The 19,837-nt window shown below is 44.1% G+C and overlaps 1 protein-coding gene and 1 long non-coding RNA gene across 4 annotated transcripts; one reads left to right on the top strand and one right to left on the bottom strand.

Moving 5' to 3' along the window:
- Positions 1-298: 298 nt before the first annotated feature.
- LOC129730987 (probable Rho GTPase-activating protein CG5521) lies at positions 299-10,325 on the bottom strand. 3 transcript variants are annotated; one of them, XM_055690663.1, is made up of 8 exons: positions 9,989-10,325; positions 9,118-9,228; positions 8,828-8,845; positions 8,685-8,729; positions 6,416-7,806; positions 2,289-6,352; positions 2,015-2,223; positions 299-1,816 (listed from the first exon to the last, which is right to left on the bottom strand). In XM_055690663.1, exons 1-8 carry the CDS (start codon positions 10,092-10,094, stop codon positions 1,530-1,532), a joined length of 6,231 nt encoding a protein of 2,076 aa, XP_055546638.1. In that variant the 5' UTR covers positions 10,095-10,325; the 3' UTR covers positions 299-1,529. The 3 variants fall into 3 exon arrangements, with proteins under 3 accessions (XP_055546638.1, XP_055546648.1, XP_055546657.1); XM_055690673.1 differs by lacking the exon at positions 8,685-8,729; XM_055690682.1 differs by lacking the exons at positions 8,685-8,729; positions 8,828-8,845.
- Positions 10,326-14,810: 4,485 nt separating this feature from the next.
- LOC129732461 (uncharacterized) lies at positions 14,811-19,078 on the top strand. The gene is made up of 3 exons (XR_008729261.1): positions 14,811-15,321; positions 15,493-15,564; positions 15,766-19,078. It is a non-coding gene; the product is annotated as an uncharacterized LOC129732461 (long non-coding RNA).
- Positions 19,079-19,837: the final 759 nt, after the last annotated feature.

Raw genomic sequence — 19,837 nt, 5'->3', positions numbered from 1 at the left:
AGAAAGTTTGCCGGGTAGGCTAGCATAAATTAAAAATAACACACCGATAACCCGATAAAACGCATAATTCATCTGTAAATCGATCCAATTACCCACATTTCGGTGTTTCCACAAAAAAGATCATTTATTGAATACGGTAAACGAAACTTTCCATTTTCCGTGAACTTCAGCGAATTTACTAAAAAAAAAGATACTCACCATGCCAGCCGCCTCCCTCTCAGTAGCAGTGATATTTTGCAGACAGAATATCATAGAGTTAAAAACCTGTAGAAAAAAAAATATAGAAATGCAAACACAGTTAATAAGTAACTCCATAACGGGTTTCTTCATTAGTATGATAATTTTTGATTTTATTTGAATAGTAAGGATCAGGAAATGTATTAAGAGCGAACGTCTTTGACCACTACAGGTTTTTTTTTTCTTCTTCTTGTTCTAAACAAAACTGATTAGAAAAATTTGTCAACTTGTTAGGCTGTTAGCCACTATTACATCGTTTAACTGTATTAGCATTTCGTATTTTTGCTCTGTTCGTGATCCAACTTGTAAAAAATCGCCAATTCGAGCTCATTACTTCTCCTACCTACCGATTCTTTATATCAAAAAATGCTGTTGTTACATACTTAATTCTATCCTGTCACCATTCCCATGTTTAAATATTAGTCGTAGTTCTCATTCCTATTTCAAGTGTTTGCGTATATTAATTGTTCTTATCTACGTGCTTCCTCACAGCTTTACACTATAGAAAAGGTATAAGGGAAAGGACACATTTCTACTTCTGTTATAATTTAGTTCTATTAATAATAAATAACGAATGCAATCGGGAATTGAGACACGAGAACAGTATTTTCAATCCTGCCTTTGTTTCGCAACAACCAACAAATCGTTCTCATAAACCTCCTTCCTTCGCGTTAATATATTAGGTATGTCAAGCTCGTGGGACTTTGTCAAACAATAAGTTAACTCAACTGCTTACACTAACTTTGAATAATACTTCGAAAGAGTGGAGAGAATAACGTAAAAGTATTTTTGACCGCAACGGTACGGTTCTAGGTTATCATTATATGATGTGGTTCAAAACGGACCGAGATACGTGTGCTGCCGATTTTGATATTAAAATTAAATACAACAGAATTTTAACGCAAGTAATAAAATCAAACAAGAATGATAAATAAGTGAATAATAAAAAAAAATATTGGACGCTCTAATTCTCACAATTGTGTAAGTATTGATACTTGTTTTGATTTAGTTTCCCGTGCTGCCCTTGTCAGCAAGAGTTAATTTCCTTCGTTAAAGCTATATCTTTTTATCGCTTGTAAGATTGCGTCATCTACGGGAGTTGGGGAAAAAGTTAAACGTTTTCGTTTGCAAATGCTCCGCAGAGCTTACTTGCCGCAAAAGCAAACGGAAATGCCCACCTTTTCCATAAGCGGACTTCGAAGCGGTGGCGAATGCTGCTTCTTTTGGTGCTCCGTGGCGATGTACAGATCTTCTTCACTGCTGCTAGTACTAGCCAGAAGCTACCACCAGTCTCATTTGAACTTGGACCGACCGGGCAGGGTGGGACTGTCGGGTGGTGTACCGGAGGTACCACCGAACGGATGATGAGCTACTGCAGCAACAGCAGCAGTCTGTAGACCGATTGTCGACGGTACAGGCGGTGGCGCTGTTTTGGGTGGTTTTGTGACCGCAGGCTTGAAAGGATGGTGCAGCTTGCGCAGCGGACGTGGCGAGGGCTGGTCCAACGAAACCGAAGCCATCACCGTTTGCTGAGTGACCTCACGAGCGGTCGCTACGATTTCCGGATGGTGGATCCAAGCTGCAGCGATTGGAGTTAGTGTGAGTTAAAGCTGCTTTTATTGATCGTCATGATGGATTCAAGTTATGAGAACATGAATCCTAACTTATAGAAAATTAAGTTTAGAGAACTGTTAAACCTCGTTATCAAAAATAGAAATTTCGGCACTGATTTTCAAACCACATTTCTAGATGAGAAAAAATACAAAATCCTACTTACTCTTGGACGTGGTCCGGCTGTGATGATCGATGAGTGCAGCTGCCAGCGGTGCTCCGCCAGTAATTCCGGGTGAGCTCACATTCGCGCCCCCAGTAACAGTGTTCTTCGGAGGAATGGGGCTAAAAATTCGGGCGGTGAAATCTTCGAAGGTGTTGCTCTCACGATGCCGCATCGCCACCGTTTCCAGCGAACGGTTACGCTCCTCGTAGCTAGAAAGCGTAAGAAGCCTCGCTTAAAATCACGAAACAACCTCAAATTAAACTCGTAAACTCACTATTGTTGATACAGCGGCAGCGAAGTTCTCTTGGCCCGGCTCGCATTGATGGCGGACGCTCGAACTAAACTAGCCAAGCACGATCCCCCCACTACCATTTCGTCGGACAAAGGTCCAAACCATGGTACGTCTGGTTTCTTGTTGATCGTCACCCGAAATAGTCCACTTCTCATCGGATAGATCACAATCAGTACGTCACAGAACTCCGTTGGTAGAATGTCCCGTCTGTAGTCGCGGTTGTGTTCACTCCACACAATGTGAACTTCGTCGTTGCCCAGATGGCGAGTTTTATTCAGAATAGCCTCAGAACTATCGGATGGCATTCGGGTCGAAACATGATAGATAACCTCCAGAAAGGGAGTCGCATAATACGGAGCGGTTTGACCGCAGCCTTGTCTCGGTAGACCTCCCAAGAATCCGTTATGCGACTCCAGCTCCACTTCCCAACCGAGTGCCGAAACGAACATTTCATAAGTGCTACTTCCGCATGAATTTCTCAGAATGCTACCCTTATCTTCCTGCCCATTGGCAACATAGATGACGGCCATTTTGTGCGTTTCGCGACATTTCTGATTGTCAAGATTTCGTAGCTCTCGTAACAGCTTATCCGTACGTTGCAACAAGTGCGTACGTTTACGTCGTTCCCAACCAGCGAGACCAAGTTGGCTGAAAAGTATTCGACCAAACTGGAATGATTTCGTTTCGCTATTCGAGCTTGTTAGTCGTTCCACAGTAGAGGAAGTGTTGAACCTGCTCGTCATTATTCCGCTAGTAACGAACTGTGCGGCTGTCGGGACATTATCGTCAATAAAGGATGCATAAGCTACGGAACCTCCAACGTTGTAGGCTGGTGATTCACTCAGAAGGCCTACCGCAGCATTTTGTCTTACAATATACTCCGTTTCAAGAGCTCGCTGGTTTAGAATAATGGAAATTGTTTGAGCTTCCAGAGGTGCACCCAGCGGAGATGGACCTGCTGTATTCAGTGGTACCCCACAGGCATCCAAACATTCCGGACTGGTGTAGCCAATATACTGCAACAGATCGTCCAATTGGTCAAGGTCTGGTGCAAGATCCTTAGCCACTGGCAGCTGATGAACAGGTCTGTGACGAAGAGTGTGCCGCAGCGGTGCTATCGGTAGCCCGATCGTCGACATCATGGGATCAATCGAAGCGACTGCCCCGGTCATAATTCGGGAAAAACCTCCGTCCGTTCGGAATTGAAAAGCTGAACTGGGTCTTTCACTATTTGGTGATGATTCTTTCAACTGTCGGCTGGTGTCTTCGCTGCTACTGAGACTTGGCTCTTTGTAAAGTATCGATGCATCCCAGCAGGCCTTACCGTTGAGATCTCTTAGCAACAAACGCACTTGCCTGTTTGCCGTTATCAAACCAGCTGTAGCTCCTCCTCCTGGCAACTTTAGGGCGGATAATTCGATGAAACTTGCCACCAATTCTGGACTTAACATCAGTAGCTGAAGGTTCGGGGAAGCCAATACCTGTGAAGCTCCCAGGTCCATCGAATCTCGGTTACCAAGCGAATTTTCCCGCTGTAATGTACTAATGCTGTTGCCGATCAGATCATCCTGTTCATCAACCATCGAGCTGAGTCGGGTTGCTCCAATGCCCATAGGGAAATGACCCAGATTGGTGATCAAATGCATCGCCACCGTTTTGGCACACAGACGAATCGCAGACTGACAGTTGGCAATTGTTTCGGAAGTTTGATAGGTGAGCTCCATCGACGAATTCTGCTCCCGAACATCATCTACGGTGATGCTCATATCGAAATCTTCATCCGTCGTGAATAGCTTGATTCGCTCGCCGTTCTGAATACCCATCGCAATTTTGTGGAGTACTTTAAATACCACCTCGATAAGGGATTCGTCCGATTCGGAGCTTTTAGGCCGTTGGAGCGTTTGCACGGAAAAGGACATACAGAATTCCCCCAGCGTCAGCAGTAGAGAAGTTAGTACGGTCTTATCGGATTCCTTCGGATGGGGTACGTTCTGGATTTCCAGCGAAAGACAAATCGTGTCGATGATAATTTGCGGTAAACGATCGATTCGTTCGATGCGTTTACCCTGTTCAGCGCACAGTTTAAGTGTTTCCGAGGCCAGCCGGGCGATAATACGATGCTTGAATTGGAGTGCTTGTAGCAGCACCTGGAAGGCTTCTCGAATGCGTGGATTGACGGTAAGTTCCTCACCACGAGACGCAGTTGAAGTTGAGCTGGAATGATGCTGAGGAATACGTTGCTTGAAGGTGGTCGCTTCCGGCCCGGGCGATGTTTGGAACGCGGACGGATTGGTGAGATTCTGAAGAATCCATTGGCCTAGGGAGGCTATTGCAATCGATCTTGCTTTTGCCGTAGGTTCTCGACGTGCACACCGGAGTACGATGTTCAGTACATGTTCCTGAAGATCTGGACATTCCATTAGATCAATGTTCGGTTCCGAAGGCTGCAGAACTGGTCCGGGAAGCGATGTTTTGGGAAAGCACAGTAAGGAACCCAACAGTCCTGCCACTTGAGACCTGGGGGCGTGCGGTCCGGTTTCAGAGGAAGTTAACACGATCGTAGATGCATGCACAAGATCCAACAACAGCAAAGTATGACCGGGCAGTAACAAACTGAGAAATCTCGGCCCACCTAGGTACCTCAAAGCGGTGTACGCCATTGCGCGGTCTTCCCCAGAAAGTGCCTGATGAAGAGCATGATAGAACAATGGAAGTTGATTGTTTCCTAGCGATGCACCCGCTTTCACTATCGTACAGAGCAATTGCATAGCGTACAACTTTCCCTGGTTGTATTGGCCATCTAGCGTTAGGGCGCCGTAACACCAGGGCGCAACAAGTGCAATCGGAGGTACTAGCACCGAAGGTGCTGGAACCGGCTGGCCATCCAGTGAAATTCCTTGGTTCATTCGAATCTTGATTAAACTTTCCGTTATACTCACGAGATACTGAAAAACTTGTGCGTGCAATTTGGGATTCAAAATTTTGTTTACATCGCCAAGAGCGCCCAACATTCGTCTCCACATAACTGCTGCCACGTCGGGTAACCATCCCCGTGCCGTTCCACCCGATAGAATGGATCTTCTGTCAGCTGATACAGCACTATTTTCATCCTGTGTATCAATGCTTGAGCTGTCAGCAGTCAAAACGTCTATTTGCATGGGAGAATCTTTAATCGAACCGCTTTCAATTCCGCTGGAAGCTGTAGGCGAGGGACTTCTCGATCCTCCCCTATAACTGTCACTATCATTTCCCGCACTTCGACCTTTGCTAGGCGGAGGCCGTATAGAGTCCAACGATAAGGCTCTTCGAATCGTCGGCGGTCCCATCATCAATGATTCTTCACACTGGGAAAACCTGGATAGCTCCAAGTTCTCGTTGCTAATACTCAATCCCCCACCGGATGTGTTGGATAACATTCGATTCAACGAATGTTCCACGGTCATCGGTAGCGACGCTACATGCTGCTGGGTCTGTGAGTGATGTTTGTTCCGAACTCTTCGTCGAGTTCGAGCCTTCCGGAAAGGGGCCAAACTGCCTTCGCTGTAGCTTCTGTTTAGTGAGGGAGTACCTGGAATGCTTCTAATCACATGCCCGTGACCGGGCATTCTGTTTTCCTCCCCACCGGCATCCTCCACCGAATTCTTCCCGTTGCTATTGCACTGTGCCACCGAACCGTCCGGTTTTTCGCACTGCGTCGCATTCGAACTTTGCGTCCAGTTCGAAGGTGTCCCGCGTTTCCTCTTGCCCTTCTGTTCCGCCAGCCGATCCAGCGGCAAGTCCGACAGATTGATATTATAGACTTGTCTAGCTAGTACTCGCGTCAGGGTTTGCATCGTTTTGTCCCACTCGACTATCAGCTCTTCTCGGTGCGTCAACGAGGATAACACCTTGAGGAATTTATCCCACAGTCCGGGGTTCACATTCACGTTCGTGTGGGCCCTTATCCAGGTGACGATCAGCGTTTGAAATATCGGCTGAGCCAACCGACCACCCAGGTTGTTTTTCTTTGCATTCGGAGGGGAATTCTGGAGGATTACAGATGTTACCTGCGGAGGAGATGGGATAGTTTAAATTACAAAAATGAACTAAATGTAGTGCACAAAACTTACCTGTAGTAAAACCAAGAGCAACTGCTCCCAGGTGCGGCCTTCCATACGTGTTTTCATCACCATCGTTCGATAAATGTTCAGCACCCGCTTGCAGATGTCCGTTTGTTCGTCCAGCGGAGTGGCGAACCCATCGCTGTTGGTCTTCGATTGAAAATGTATGTTTAGGTGTGCCGTGTTGACCATAAACACGTTCACTGCGTTCGTCACAAACACCTGCAGAACATTCTGCAGTCCAGCTCGTATCATAATGTTCTCCTTGCTAATCGCTCCCAGATAGGAGTCCGTTCGCAGTCGCTGACTGCTCGGACGTCCCCCCTGATGCAATTCACCGGAGCTGCTGTTCAAGGAAGCTTCACTAGAGTCCGGTTCCAGCAGAAACGGTGGCGGTGGAATTGTACTCATCCAGTCCCGATAGACGGATATGGCGATGCGCATCGCTTCAATTTGACTTTTCGATGTGAACGACATCAAGAACGCCTGGCGGTAGATCTCGTGGACAAAGTTTATCGTTTCTCGGCTTGAATACAGAACATCTCGCATCAGCTGTGTTTGGGTGTAACCCATGTGCCGCAGATTTGACAGAAGCGATGCATTTTCACCGATGCCTTCCTCGTCGATTTGAACGTTATCCAGTTTGGCACTGACATGCCTTTCGTGGGTGTATTTCGCTATCCAGATCACCAGGACTACAACACAAGAGCTCATCACTTCTTCACGCTTGGAAATGTTTCTCATCGCAGGTAAATCCAATTTGGGTTCGTAAATCGATGTGGAATAATCGAAGCTAGGGCAGAAGACTGGCAGATACTGTTCGCGAAACTTGCTGAGGAGAAAGTTTAACGTTTTGATGTGTTTTTGTGGCGAATTGTCTCTCCACTTAAGACAACCACTCGACTGAACCATACTGTCCAGCAGGATCTCCAATCCATCGCGCGGGTCAGGCGCGGCTGTTCTCTCGTTTGAACCGGGTGGAATCAGCGGTTGAATCTCTGGCGACTTTACTGGATGCGCTCCAGTGTCATGAAAAACTGATCCGCCTAGTTCTCCCTTCATGTTTGGATGATTGAGGACGTCCGTTGCGATAAATTCCGACTCCGACGATAGGGGACCCACCTTGCCCTTCTGAGGCACCGTCAGTCCGGGGACCAACTCGGTGAACATACCGTGCACGAACGGGGGCGCATTGTCACCCAGTGCCTGGTACCACAGCATAAAGTACCGGACGCCCTCCTTGCGCAGTTTGACACTGTTGCCATAGTGCAGCAGCTTGGCTAGAATTCGCCCGAGCGAGTGAACCTGCCAACGGCGAGCGATCAGCTCCGGCAGCAGGCACAGGATCTTGCTTAACAACCACAAAGATCCATCCAGTTCCTCGCGGTGCGTTTTGTGGACTGATGAAAGATAAATGACACTCATATAATAAAGACTAGTTTAAAAAGAAACATGAAGTGAAAAGAATGAAAAAGCCAACTGTTGAGACAGACAACGCGAGAAAGTTAGCAAATAAAACAAGCAAAACTACTCTTTTTTGTTACAAGAAATATAGGAAAAAAAGTAGAAGCAAGGAGTTGAGCGGGATGATGATATGTAAAACTATTGGTGATGTTCATATAGAATAGGATGCAGATTCGATCAGTGGAGACTTGACTGTTCAACCTGTTCTGCGTCTCATATGATTAAGCTCAAGGCAAGGTTTAACAAAACTGATACTAATGTTAAGCTGTCTAAAAAGACTCTCAAGGATCAATTTAGAAGTTGTGAATAATCATTACGGGAGCTTCGAAAATTCGAAGAGAAGGTATAAGCGATTGCGTGTAAATTAATCTGCAAGCGAAGTTACTTCAACTTGCAATTTGCGTAACTCGTAAATAAAATAAATTCTAGCTGGAATAGATGAAAACTTAATGTAACATCGAAGGAGTTGTCAACGTAAAAAATTGTATAATCGAGTAAAGATTCTGCATTACAAAAAAGTTAATTTTTAATCCTTTATCTCGAAAAGGTTATCTCAGAATCAGAAATATTTTGTCTCGAACAAAGGTAATCCACTGGCCTACGATTTTTTACTAATATTATAACCATATATTGATGTATGTATTATTAAAATACTTTTGATTTCAAACGTCTGTAACTATTCATTTTTCAACAACTCATCTAAGCTGTGATTACTAAACAATTCATCAAGCATTGGAAGACCTCGAGATTTGAGAATTTGAAAATCAATCAATTCAAGCACTAAAACAAACAGTAGATAAAACCCATTGGTTACCGTTGACTGCAATCAGTAGAGAGGATTGAAGCAAACCGGGGCATGCTGTATGAATGATTTAAACAATCAAATTCAAAACTTTCCATAAAAAAAAAGAAAAAAAAGTGTAGGTACAAGCAAAATCAACAGAACCCATCACTTACCGATGTGGAATGATTGTTCTGCATTTTTTTTTACATGAATCATTTTTCACCGTATCCAGAAACACCCGAAAGCAGCGGAAAAGTAAAGAATTAAAATTGTTATTCAACATCAGGTACCGAATTTGGTAAAATTTTTACCCCTTAGAGCCACAATAGAACTAAAAAATGTTGTTGTTTTTTTTTTTCAAATTCCGTGAATGTCAGTAGAGCACACAATGTCGTAGCGAAGGGCACTGGTTAAATTTGAATTCCTAGTGGCTGATTAATTAGCTAGTGATTGATGAGCTTACCTCGTTGGCGTAGATTAGTTTCCGCTTGTACGAAGGTATCGTACAGAATGTAATAGACATGGCTGTAGTTCGCTTCGAACAGATTTTTGGCCTCCTCACTGTCCACGTGTTCTAAAAAACGAGAAAAATAGAAAACATATACATATGATGAGTTGTTAGTGGGCTGTTACTTCCGTGGTGATAACAATTAGATAATTAGATCTGTGTAAGGCTTATGAGCTATTCCCAATCTTCTCAACATCTACTTCACACGTCCGAATGACGACTCATTTGTATTCTTCCAACTTTTTCATTGGAATTTACTTTTATTTAGATTCTATTCGATTGATTTCTTCGCCCCTTCTTTCAACCTGTCGTTTGCTGCGCTTTATTTGCTTTATTTCGGGTGACCGAAACGTGATTGAAATTATTGACAAGTTTATGAGCGCGACGAGTGCAATTTGAAAGACTGTGAAATCATCATTTCGCATAGTACTTGAAATAAGGAAGTATTAGTTCTAGCGGTTTTTTGCCCAATCGTCGCATTTTTCCTAAAATTTTGCAATTTAATGGAAGTTTTTTTTTGTATATAAGAATTTGTCGACCTAGGACTAGGTTTAAAGAGCATAACTAAAAAACTAGTTTGAACTAAACATAAACAAACTGACTGCAAGTATTCCATTCATTCTGGCAACATCATTCCAATTAGTGTAAATGGTTTGTCTACGTGTGGTGGTATAATACCATGAAAAAACACACAATACAACCAATAGAGAAAGGTACATGGGGAACCACAATATGCAAATTTCGTTCGCTTTTGCCAAATGTTACGATCTGCTGCGGGAAAACCTTTCCCCAAGGGTCTTTTCACTAGTATGTTACCGTCACTTACCTAAAATCGTTTTCAAATGTCGCAATCGTGCCGTGGAATCCTTCTTGCTGTCTTGAATTTTTGCTGTCGACTTTTTTAGATCAATGTTGGACTTTTTCGTAAACATCTTCGCTGCACTATTAGGATTAGTGTATTCCTGTACATTTAAGCTGACACCTTGTAAATATATCCGCGTCTCATACTCCGGAATCGCAAATTTCCAACGCGAAACTATAGTTTTGCCACATTTGTACTAGTATCTAGCTGCGTACGGAAGGGCCTTACGAGGCTTGCATTATTACGGGACTTATTTTCACTTTTGCCGTTCTTTCTTCAACAACACCACTCCATTCTGCGAGGCTGAAACGCGATTGACATTTCGAAAGGCCAGAGATGCCAGATGTTTTTTAAAGGTGGTTCCTATGTTCGAAAACCAGAAAAAATTTTACGTGTTCTACTTGAATTTCGAAAAAAAAAATCGGTGCACACATTTTGAGAAGTTTTGTGCAAATATGAAAAGAATCGCGCACAATCTGGAAAATCTGGAAATATATGATGCATTATAATCAAAATCACATTAAAAGTCTTTGGTTTGTGATCAAATCTGCTCATCAGGTATCTGTGGCATACGCCATATCGAAATAACAGAATTGTCGACATATTCAAACGTGTAACGTATGTTACAAACAAACCTTTGCACATTCGATAGAACTCACATCGTGCTAGGAATCTAAGTAAACCCAATAAAGAGACGGCCGGCACCGTCATTAGTTTTCTAACAGTCAACTTGAACAGTGCTTTTTACTGCCAGCTCCGAATACCCATTTTTAGGACGTTGGCCTTTGGATCTCCTTGTTCCTGATTTGCCTTTGGATTGCGGTTGTTCTATCAATTGGAAGCTGAGTCCAGGTAGCAGTCACGGTTTGTACGGATATTTTCTGTGCAAAGTTCTTAGGTGAGTGAGTTTATTCCTCAGGGATTTGTCCCTGAATCTACTTTTGCCCTGTGCCCAATTAGGCGTAAACCTTGCTCTATTTTACATGATAAAATAGTGCTAAGGATTTTAACTAGTATATAATTCGCGTTGACGGTGTTGCTGATATTTGTTTGGTTTTTGCATGCGAAAAAGAAGGAAGGAAATATTTTTGCTTTTGTCATCACGCACATTTTGACAATTACATATGCGTGTTCACGTAGGTGCGAACAGCCTTCAAAATCTCTTTCAACGCGAATAACCCGAATAGTATCGACCAAGTGGAAGGAAATCTTCACAGCCCATGCAACCACTTTTATTACACTGGGTCGGTGCAAATGGTGCAAATCTATCCAGGAATAAAGAAACGACACCGCGATTAACGACGCAAGCAAGAAAGAGATGCCAGATAATTGTTTACGAACTAAGCACGTGCAGTGGTGGACTAAAACTGTCCAATTATACAATAAGCATCAGGTAGCACGCCAGGTTAATATTGAGTCAAAATCAAACGAATAAAGAAGGGTTCCGATAGCAGTTAGGTTGGCTCCAGGATAAAACCAGGTTAGCTGGTGAAATAAAGAAATTCGCTATTAGATATAGCAAAGGCCACACAGGCCTTCGTATGATTGATAAGATAAATAAGGATCATAGTGCCAGCCCCACGGTTTTTACGACGATTTTTTAAACAAAGTTTTGCACTATACCTACATATTTCCGCATTAAAAAATACTGTATTGTACTGTATAGTATTCACACTAACCGTAAAAAGGGGTGAATAGAAACAGTACAGTGCAATCTCCCAGTTGGTCTCGAGGTACGATGCTGATCTAACAAGCCTGTCGTCGTAGGTTCGAGTCCCGGCTCAGGAGAGACTGTTAGTGTCAGTAGGATCGCAGCGCTAGCCCCGCAATTGTCCTGTACAACAGTTGGCTACGAAGTCTATGTATGAATAAACAGAAGGTCGAGTTCCGAATCGGAATGTAGACACCAAGGCTTTGCTTCGACAAACATGTAGTAATGAACCGAACATTCCCGCTATTTGAATACTATTTTAACGTTTTTTTGTTTTTTTTTCTCCAAAATAAAACTAGAATTTTTCATCAGAACAAGAAAAACGAAGTCGAATGATTTGTGTTCTTACTCGCCCCATTCCGGGGCAATATATGAATGACTTATTTATTGTATAAAAATGATAGTTACACCACATACATAAGACATACGTAACACTCAGGAAGAAATCTTCCAAAAAAGTTGGTACAAAATGAACTACTCGAAAGTACCAACCTCTGTGAAAAAAACCTCTGTTTGAGTGGTTTATGGAGGTTGTGTACCTGCGCAGCCCTGCATTTGTCTCGTTCCCACTCGAAAAATGCAGCACTGATTTTGTAAATAACTTTTTGACAGTTTCGTAAGGGATTTTGTTGAGGGCTCGAGTATAGAGCCGCGGTGAAGAAAATTCATTCCGTTCATTTTCGTCGATCAGTTCATACTGGTGTTGGCAGCGGGTGATGTGGGGCAAAGAGTACCAAAAAAAATCGCCAGTGTTACGTATGTCTAAGTATGTAGTTACACCCTCAATAGAGGATGGCTAGACCAATGTTTTTAGGGTTGTATGTTCATTCTAGACATTACAGTATTTTACGAACATTACGATATGGTTCCTCTTTACTTGCAGTTTGTAAGTTATCGCTTACCACCCCAGCTTTAACGGGGCCGATTTACCCGGCGGGCGGTGTAGCATAGGGGTACTTTACCAAAAGAGGGTTAGATTGGGTGGAGATAAAATTTAATTAGGACAACTAAATAAATAAATAACAATTAAATAAAATAAAACAAAATAAATAGAAAACAGAAAAGAAAACCTAGCACTAACCTACTCTTCCGCCCTCCTCGCCGATTCGTCGCAATGGCGGGTTGGTGAACTCGAGCCATTGGCCGTGAACTATTCAGGCTGCTCGCTGCTGGCGTGGCGATCCAGCACTCTGTGACAGCTTTTTTTACCGCACTGACGGGGTGTATTTCACGATGGGGCACACACACGGTTTCACTTCCCGGCGGTATCGAAAACGGCACTCCGACTCGCGTTGGTTCACGGTCACGTAGTCACGGTCTTCAGGTTTTACCGGCCAAAACTCCTTTTTCCAACAAAACGCGTCTTTTCTCTTCGGCGGTACAGAGCGATCTCCTCTGGCGTAGCATCAAAACAAACCGGCTGACGTTTTAGCCATCACTTTCGCCGGTTATGCTTCGCCTTTTTTCTGCTCCGGGAGGAGAAACGGAACCTACTTTTATTTTACTCGCGAGACATTTCACCCCGATAATTTAAACCCTAAAACACTTATCACAAACTTTTGAATAAAATCTAACGAGTAAACTACGAATTAAAATTAACATGCAGTGGCGAGTATGTTGCTTGCCACAACGAGCAAAATCAAAACGAAAACAACTCCTACACACAACTGACAAGCAACATATATTTACACGCTCGGCGTTTTTTACACAAATTTGGGGTAATTGCAACCTCGAGGGTTGCAATCTCGCCCACACCGAGGAGAAAAAAAATGTCTACAATTTTTTTTTTTACTTATTCTTAAATCTCTATCACCGATACAATAATAAATAACGAATTAAAATTAATAATATAAATAAATAAATTAACATGCAAAATAAAATTAAACTACACTACAAACTTTTTCCACAATTCAATAAACATGTCACAATCAGGTATATGAATCGACGCGACATATTATAAATCGGTGCTTCGGCTTCAAATCTGTCTACAGGTCAAGAGCTGGGCCTTGCCAACGAGTGGTAACAGCTCACCATTCTCACACTCAGGTGTCAATGGGTGAACCAAGGTATCCATCCTTGACCACGACTTATCAGGTTCAGCATTCCGACCCTAAAGTTCTGCAAATCACCTTAGGCCATTCGCAGCGGAACGCGTGTTATTATCTTTTTGATCCAGTTTCAGTATTCATACCAACTCTACAATTATGGTTTCAATCCATTCCCAAATTCATCTTAAGTGAATCACACATCCATCAACATTTTGGCCCGCGCGAACAACACATTTACAAAATCCCGCAAGCGGTCAAAATTAAACTTACTCCCTCCAAACACTGAAACAACTGGACAACACAGGACGCTAAGGTTGGTCTTTACTGCATCAAGAATGACTCGAAGGGAGTCGTTTGAGCAAGACCTTGGGAATCAGTCTAGTTCGTTCTGATTCCTCTAAGAATCAGAAGAATGATCCTGACGCCAACACATTAATAAAGACGTAAAAACAGGTTAAAATTGGACAATTAATAATAATAAATAATTAAAATCGAATTAAAACATTATATTTCATGCGGTGCTGTGATTTTGGTATGAAGGTAATGTGAAGATTTTGCCCAGTGTCTTCTCACTAAGCGCTACGCGCAACAACAGTGACTGGGCTAACTTCACGCGCTCCCTCACTGAGGAGCAGAGGGGATTCACTGCTGTCAAATTTCATATATGTGTGCGTTATCGCAGATCAACTCTGGTCCATGACGTTTGTTGGTCCATGACGTTGTAACTAGGAACAATAATGGGGGAAAAATCACTGCACAACACATTCGTGAAAGTTTTTCCGCGGTTTCTCGAGTTTTGATAAAAAACGTTTTAATTCTATAATATTTCACATCGATCAGTTTCGTGACCAAACAGAACCAAAACCAAAACAAACGCCATATTGCCGAATATGTTGGTTACACGATGCTTGACAGATAGATCCCCCCTGCTGAGGAGTGTCACAAGGAACAGAGTAGAAATGATTCCTTTGATGACGTTACTCAGTCGGGAGGGGAAAAGAGAATGACAGAAAACAGTAAATAAAAACAAATCGGTTGCGACGTCGCGATTCGCCGCGAACCGCGAATTTTATTCGTTTTCGTCGATTTTGAGAGGGTTTTCGTTCCGAAAACGCCCTCGGTCGTGTGTTTGGGTCCTTCCCCTGCAGAAGGAAGAGACTCCAACGTGAAAATCCCCGCTGAAGAGGGACAAAAGTGTTTTTTTTCCTAATGGGAATACGGAATCTTCCCGAAGATGGGAATAGTGTAAGGTTTTTTTTAATGTTTCCCAGCCTACAAGCGGCTGGTTCACCGTGTTGGCAAGTGTCACGGTAAACAGAAAGTGGTGTTCGCTGCAACCGGGGCAGCTATATGGAATTTCGACGCGGGCAGTACAGGTGACCCGTACCCAAACAAAGGGATTCGACATCAACCTATGCCACGGGGAAAAACTGACTACGCGGGTTTAATAAGATTCGCCGGCCAGAATCCGAGATTCTTCCCATTCGAATCGACCAACTCATAGGAAGAAACACCGCGCCGACGAAGAACTTTCGCGGGTAAGTGTTGTGGTTCAAATTTCGACGGTAAGCAAGTTGCTCCTCTTCAAAAGGTTTCGCAAATTTACGGTGTCGCAAATTGTACTGATGACGGACGTTGTCGCTAGCTTTTTGCAGATTTTTGACCACAATTTCCCGAATCTTCGCTAACCTTTGGTGTCTTACTTTCAGATCGTCGTCTGAAGCGCCTGAAGTTCGACTGAAGTCATCTCCCGAAGCTATTTCTTCACCATGGACAGTAAAGTTAGGACTAAACCCGGTCGAACAGTGGGTAGTTGTATTGAGAACCCGCTCCACGTCGGAGATGTGGAGGTCCCATTCCCGCTGATCTGTGCGAGCGTAAGCTCGAATAGCGGTATTTATCGATCGATTAACTCGTTCGACCGGGTTCGCCTGTGAATGGTACTTGGTATTCAACAAGTGTTTAACCCCTTTTTCTTTCAGGAAATGACCAAACTCCTTTGACACGAAGGTGGAAGCGTTGTCGCTCAGAAGAACTTCAGGACACCCGTGACGATTAAACCACTGCTCCCGAAGAATGGAACAAAGCGAGCTGCTTTGGATTTTCCGAACAGGGGCCAACATGACGTATTTGCTAAACACGTCCAGCACTACAAGCAAATGTTGGTTTCTCCGTTTACTTCTTGGGAGTGGGCCAATATAGTCCACCCAGGGGGCTCTTGTGGCTGTCAAACTCCATACATTTTCCATCTACCACTCATTGATTCTGGTACCAGCGTTTCTGGTACCCACTTTTTGGTTGGTTTGCCCTAAAACAAATGGAGTAGAGTAAACGTCCCATTTTGTTGGTAGACTTATTCTCGAGTAAATGTCGTTTTAGATGCGAAAAAACAAGAGCTCAACATTTGTTTTCAGTACAATGTGCACTTTCAATGAATAAGATAAGTTTTGTAAGCATTTGGAATGAAACATTACCGCCGTGATGAATTTATGATTGGTAAGCAAAATGTTGACGTTTATAGGCCCCTGAGTCCACCGAAATCATCCTCCATGGTGAATTTGACGTTCGGGCCTGCCCTAGTGCAGGTTGGACCGGAACAAAAGGAGCTTTTATCTCCTTGCACGTCTCACACTGCTGCAAATACTTTCTTATTTGCGTTGCCATGCTTGGCCAGAAATAACGGAGTTTGATTTCATGAAGGGTTTTTCAAACCCCACGTGGAGAAGATTTTCGTGCGTCTTCTCAATGATATCGGGGTGACACTCCGGAGCTGGAATCAGTTTCCAACCAAACCGCGAGTCGCAAAGAACATCCTCATCCCTGACGTACTTGTACAGTTGACCACTTTCGACTTTAAAGTCACAGTACTTATCAGGGTTTGCGATTACCTTGGATTTTAGACTGCAGTACCAATCGGACTTTGTCACCGCCGAGATTTCGTTCACGGCACGAGACAAAGCATCTGGGACGACATTGTCTTTGCCTTTACGATGCTCGATAGTCATATCGTAGAGTTGTAGCTCTAAACTCCAGCGACTCAGACGGGAACCAGTCTTCCACTTGGTTTGCATAATCCAGGTAATCGCTGAGTTATCTGTGACCAGTCGAAAGTGGTAACCTTCCAAATAGCCTCGGAAGTTTTCCACTGCCAAAACGACCGCAAGCCCCTCCTTTTCGGTGGCATGGTAGTTGCGTTGCGGTGTAGTAAGCTTATGAGAGAAGTAAGCTACTACTTTCTCGCCATCGGGATGCTGTTGCGCAAGCACTGCTGCCACTGCAGTGTCGCTCGCATCAGTTTGGAGGATGAATTCCCTCGAAAAATCCGGTGAAACCAAAACTGGTGGAGTGATCAACTTCTCCTTGATCTCAAAAAAAGCCTTTTCGGCTTCGGTGTTCCAGCCAATCTTCTTCGACTTCGTTTTGAGCAAATCTGTATGCGGCGCCGTCACCTCACTGTAGTGATTTATGAATCGGCGGTAATATCCGCACATGCCCAAGAACCGACGAAGTTTCGTTACCGTGATCGGTCTCTCGTAGTCGAGAATCGGTTGGATTTTCTCGGGATTGACTTTCAAGCCGTCGCGAGAAAGGTAATAGCCTAGAAATTTTAGTGTGGAACACCGAAACGGGATTTCTCAAGATTTACCGTCAAGTTGGCTCTCCTTAAGCAGTCGGCAACCTCTTGGAGAAGTTGTACATGGTGCTCAAAGGTTTCGCTTACCACGATGATATCATCGAGGTAAACGAAGACGTACGGCTCGAGTTTGCCTCGACCTAGAACCCGGTCCATCAACCTTGCTAGAGTCGCAGGACTATTGACTAGCCCAAACGGTAATCGGGTGAAGTGAAACATTCCGCGACCAGGCACACTGAAGGCTGTATACTTTCGGCTGTCTTCCGCTAGCGGGACCTGAAGAAAAGCTTCTTTCAGATCAATTGTCGACAGAAACCTAGCTTTCGGAAGACTGCCTAGTATACGACCAGGGTGCGGAAGCGGATAGGCATCGCGTACGGTACGCTCGTGAATGGGCCTAGCGTCTAGGCAAAGGCGAATGGAGCTATCGGGTTTCGTTACGGCCACAATATTCAACGACCACTCCGAATCGGACTCTTCTATGATTACCATCGAACGCCATCTGTCTACCTCGACCCATACTTTGGACAGTTTTTCTGGACTCATCTTGTACGGAAAGCGGATTACTGGATCCTTACCTCGGAACTCCTCTTTTATTACAATCCTGTGCTCAGTCAAGGTGGTTGTGTTCAGTTTACCGGGAACAACGCCCTGGAAGAAAGACTTTACCTCATCTACCCACTGCGCTTGTTCTGGAGTGAGTGTCGATTCATTCGAGCATTAACCCCCAAAACCCGCATCTGACCAGGGTTAACCACAGCACATTCATGTAGTTCTGGAGTAATTCCAAAGGTTCTCCAAAAATCCATCCCCAACAGACAATCCACACTCAAATTTTCGACGATGAGGGTACAAACGGCTTTGGTCTTCTTTTCGAAGGTGAAAGGAAGATAGCACTGGCCTTGAACAGGCATGATCTGACCACCAGCCGAGCGTAACTCGCATGGTTGATCTAAATCCTTCAAAGCGGTGGGGGAAATTCTCTGAAGAAGTCGCATGCTCATGATCGTGGCATTACTGCCACTGTCGAGCAGGGCTGCGAACTTCGAACCATGAACTTCAACCCAGACAAATGGCCGATTATCTGAAGGCAGATTGAAACTGATCGTTTGTACGGAAAGCGGGTCGTAATAGTCCTCATCGCCGGCAGGTCGAAAATTTTGGAGCACTTCGGGAGGTATGACTAGCTTAAATCCACACTTAAATCCTTAACAGCACACAGAAAATTCTCTTTGGTTTCTGACACTCTTCATGCTCGTGTCCGCGAGTTCCGCAGTTGTAACAAGAACCGAGATGCGGTGGACGATGGTTTTCCACCAGGTAATTCAAAGAGATGACCGTTTTCTGTGACTGAGTGGGTTTATTCTCGTTGTTCGCTTTCCCATGGAGATTCTTATCCGGCTGCCCTCGCGAATCCTTTGGGAGATTCTGAGGTGGCTTAGTGGCCGGCTGTGAGGCTCCCGGAGCGCTCTTATAAAAAACCTTTGATCTGGCAAATCTCGCATTTCCCTGCTGCAGTTGGGTTGGCTTTGAACCACTGTAAGCCGGATTTTCAGAAACTGCAGCTACCTCCTTGGAACCACCAAATACTATGGAGTCAATTGGGGTTCGTGAAGCATCGAAAGATTTGCCGACAGTCAGAAGCTCAGCAAGCGTATTCACCGGCCTCAAGATGAGATACTGTTTGTAATCTGGCTTAAGATTTCTCTTAAGCAGATCGAGTTTCTCACTTGGAGACAATGGCGTGGTCATAGCTCGGAAAATTGACTCCATTTCCAGGTAATACTGCTGGAAGGATTCATTTCGCTGCTGTCGCCGATGAGATGCTTTCATGCTCAACGTAGCGAAATTCGCCCTCAACTCGCAAACTAGATGGTTCCAGTTATATAACCACTTTTGCGACCGCATAGCTCTATACCACGCCAAAGCATTGCCGGTGAATAGATGTATTGCTGAGTTGAACAACTCCTCTTCGGAAATCTGTTCTGACTCGGCATACTGGTGCACAGATTCTAAGAATTCATTCAGCCCGTCCCTTCATCATTCCCAGCGTACTTGTTGATTTTCCAATCGGCTACGCGTTGGGGACGACGATAATACGCCGCAGGCTCGACCGAACCTACGCTACCATAATGGTTATGATAGTTGTAGTTCGGGAGCGGAGATTGTTTGAAATAACTCTGGGGATGATGAATAGGCAGACCAGAATTCTTAGGAGTGCCCCTTTGATTCATCGGTTGTTGAACTATGGGAAGATCCTCTGGTTCGGGATCATCATCTTCATGATAGTTATCCATTTTGGGTGGAGGATCTTCACCAACAGGTTGTAAAATGGTTCTTTTGATGAATTGCTGTAATCCTGAAACAGTTTCCCGTAGCTCTTTCACCTCTTGTTTCGTTTTCTGGAGATCTGCAGCAAT

Source organism: Wyeomyia smithii, chromosome 1 (genome assembly GCF_029784165.1).
Source record: "Wyeomyia smithii strain HCP4-BCI-WySm-NY-G18 chromosome 1, ASM2978416v1, whole genome shotgun sequence".
NCBI lineage: Eukaryota > Metazoa > Arthropoda > Insecta > Diptera > Culicidae > Wyeomyia > Wyeomyia smithii.
Note: the sequence above shows the minus strand (reverse complement) of the source record. Positions and strands in the feature narration are given on the sequence as shown.

Excerpts from the sequence above, each read along its gene's own strand:
- LOC129730987 (XM_055690663.1), bottom strand. The coding sequence starts at position 10,094 with ATGTTTACGAAAAAGTCCAACATTGATCTAAAAAAGTCGACAGCAAAA. Across the intron at positions 9,229-9,988 it reads ACATTTGAAAACGATTTTAG|AACACGTGGACAGTGAGGAG; the intron begins GTAAGTGACGGT and ends CTCGTTTTTTAG. Across the intron at positions 1,817-2,014 it reads CAGCCGGACCACGTCCAAGA|CTTGGATCCACCATCCGGAA; the intron begins GTAAGTAGGATT and ends CAATCGCTGCAG.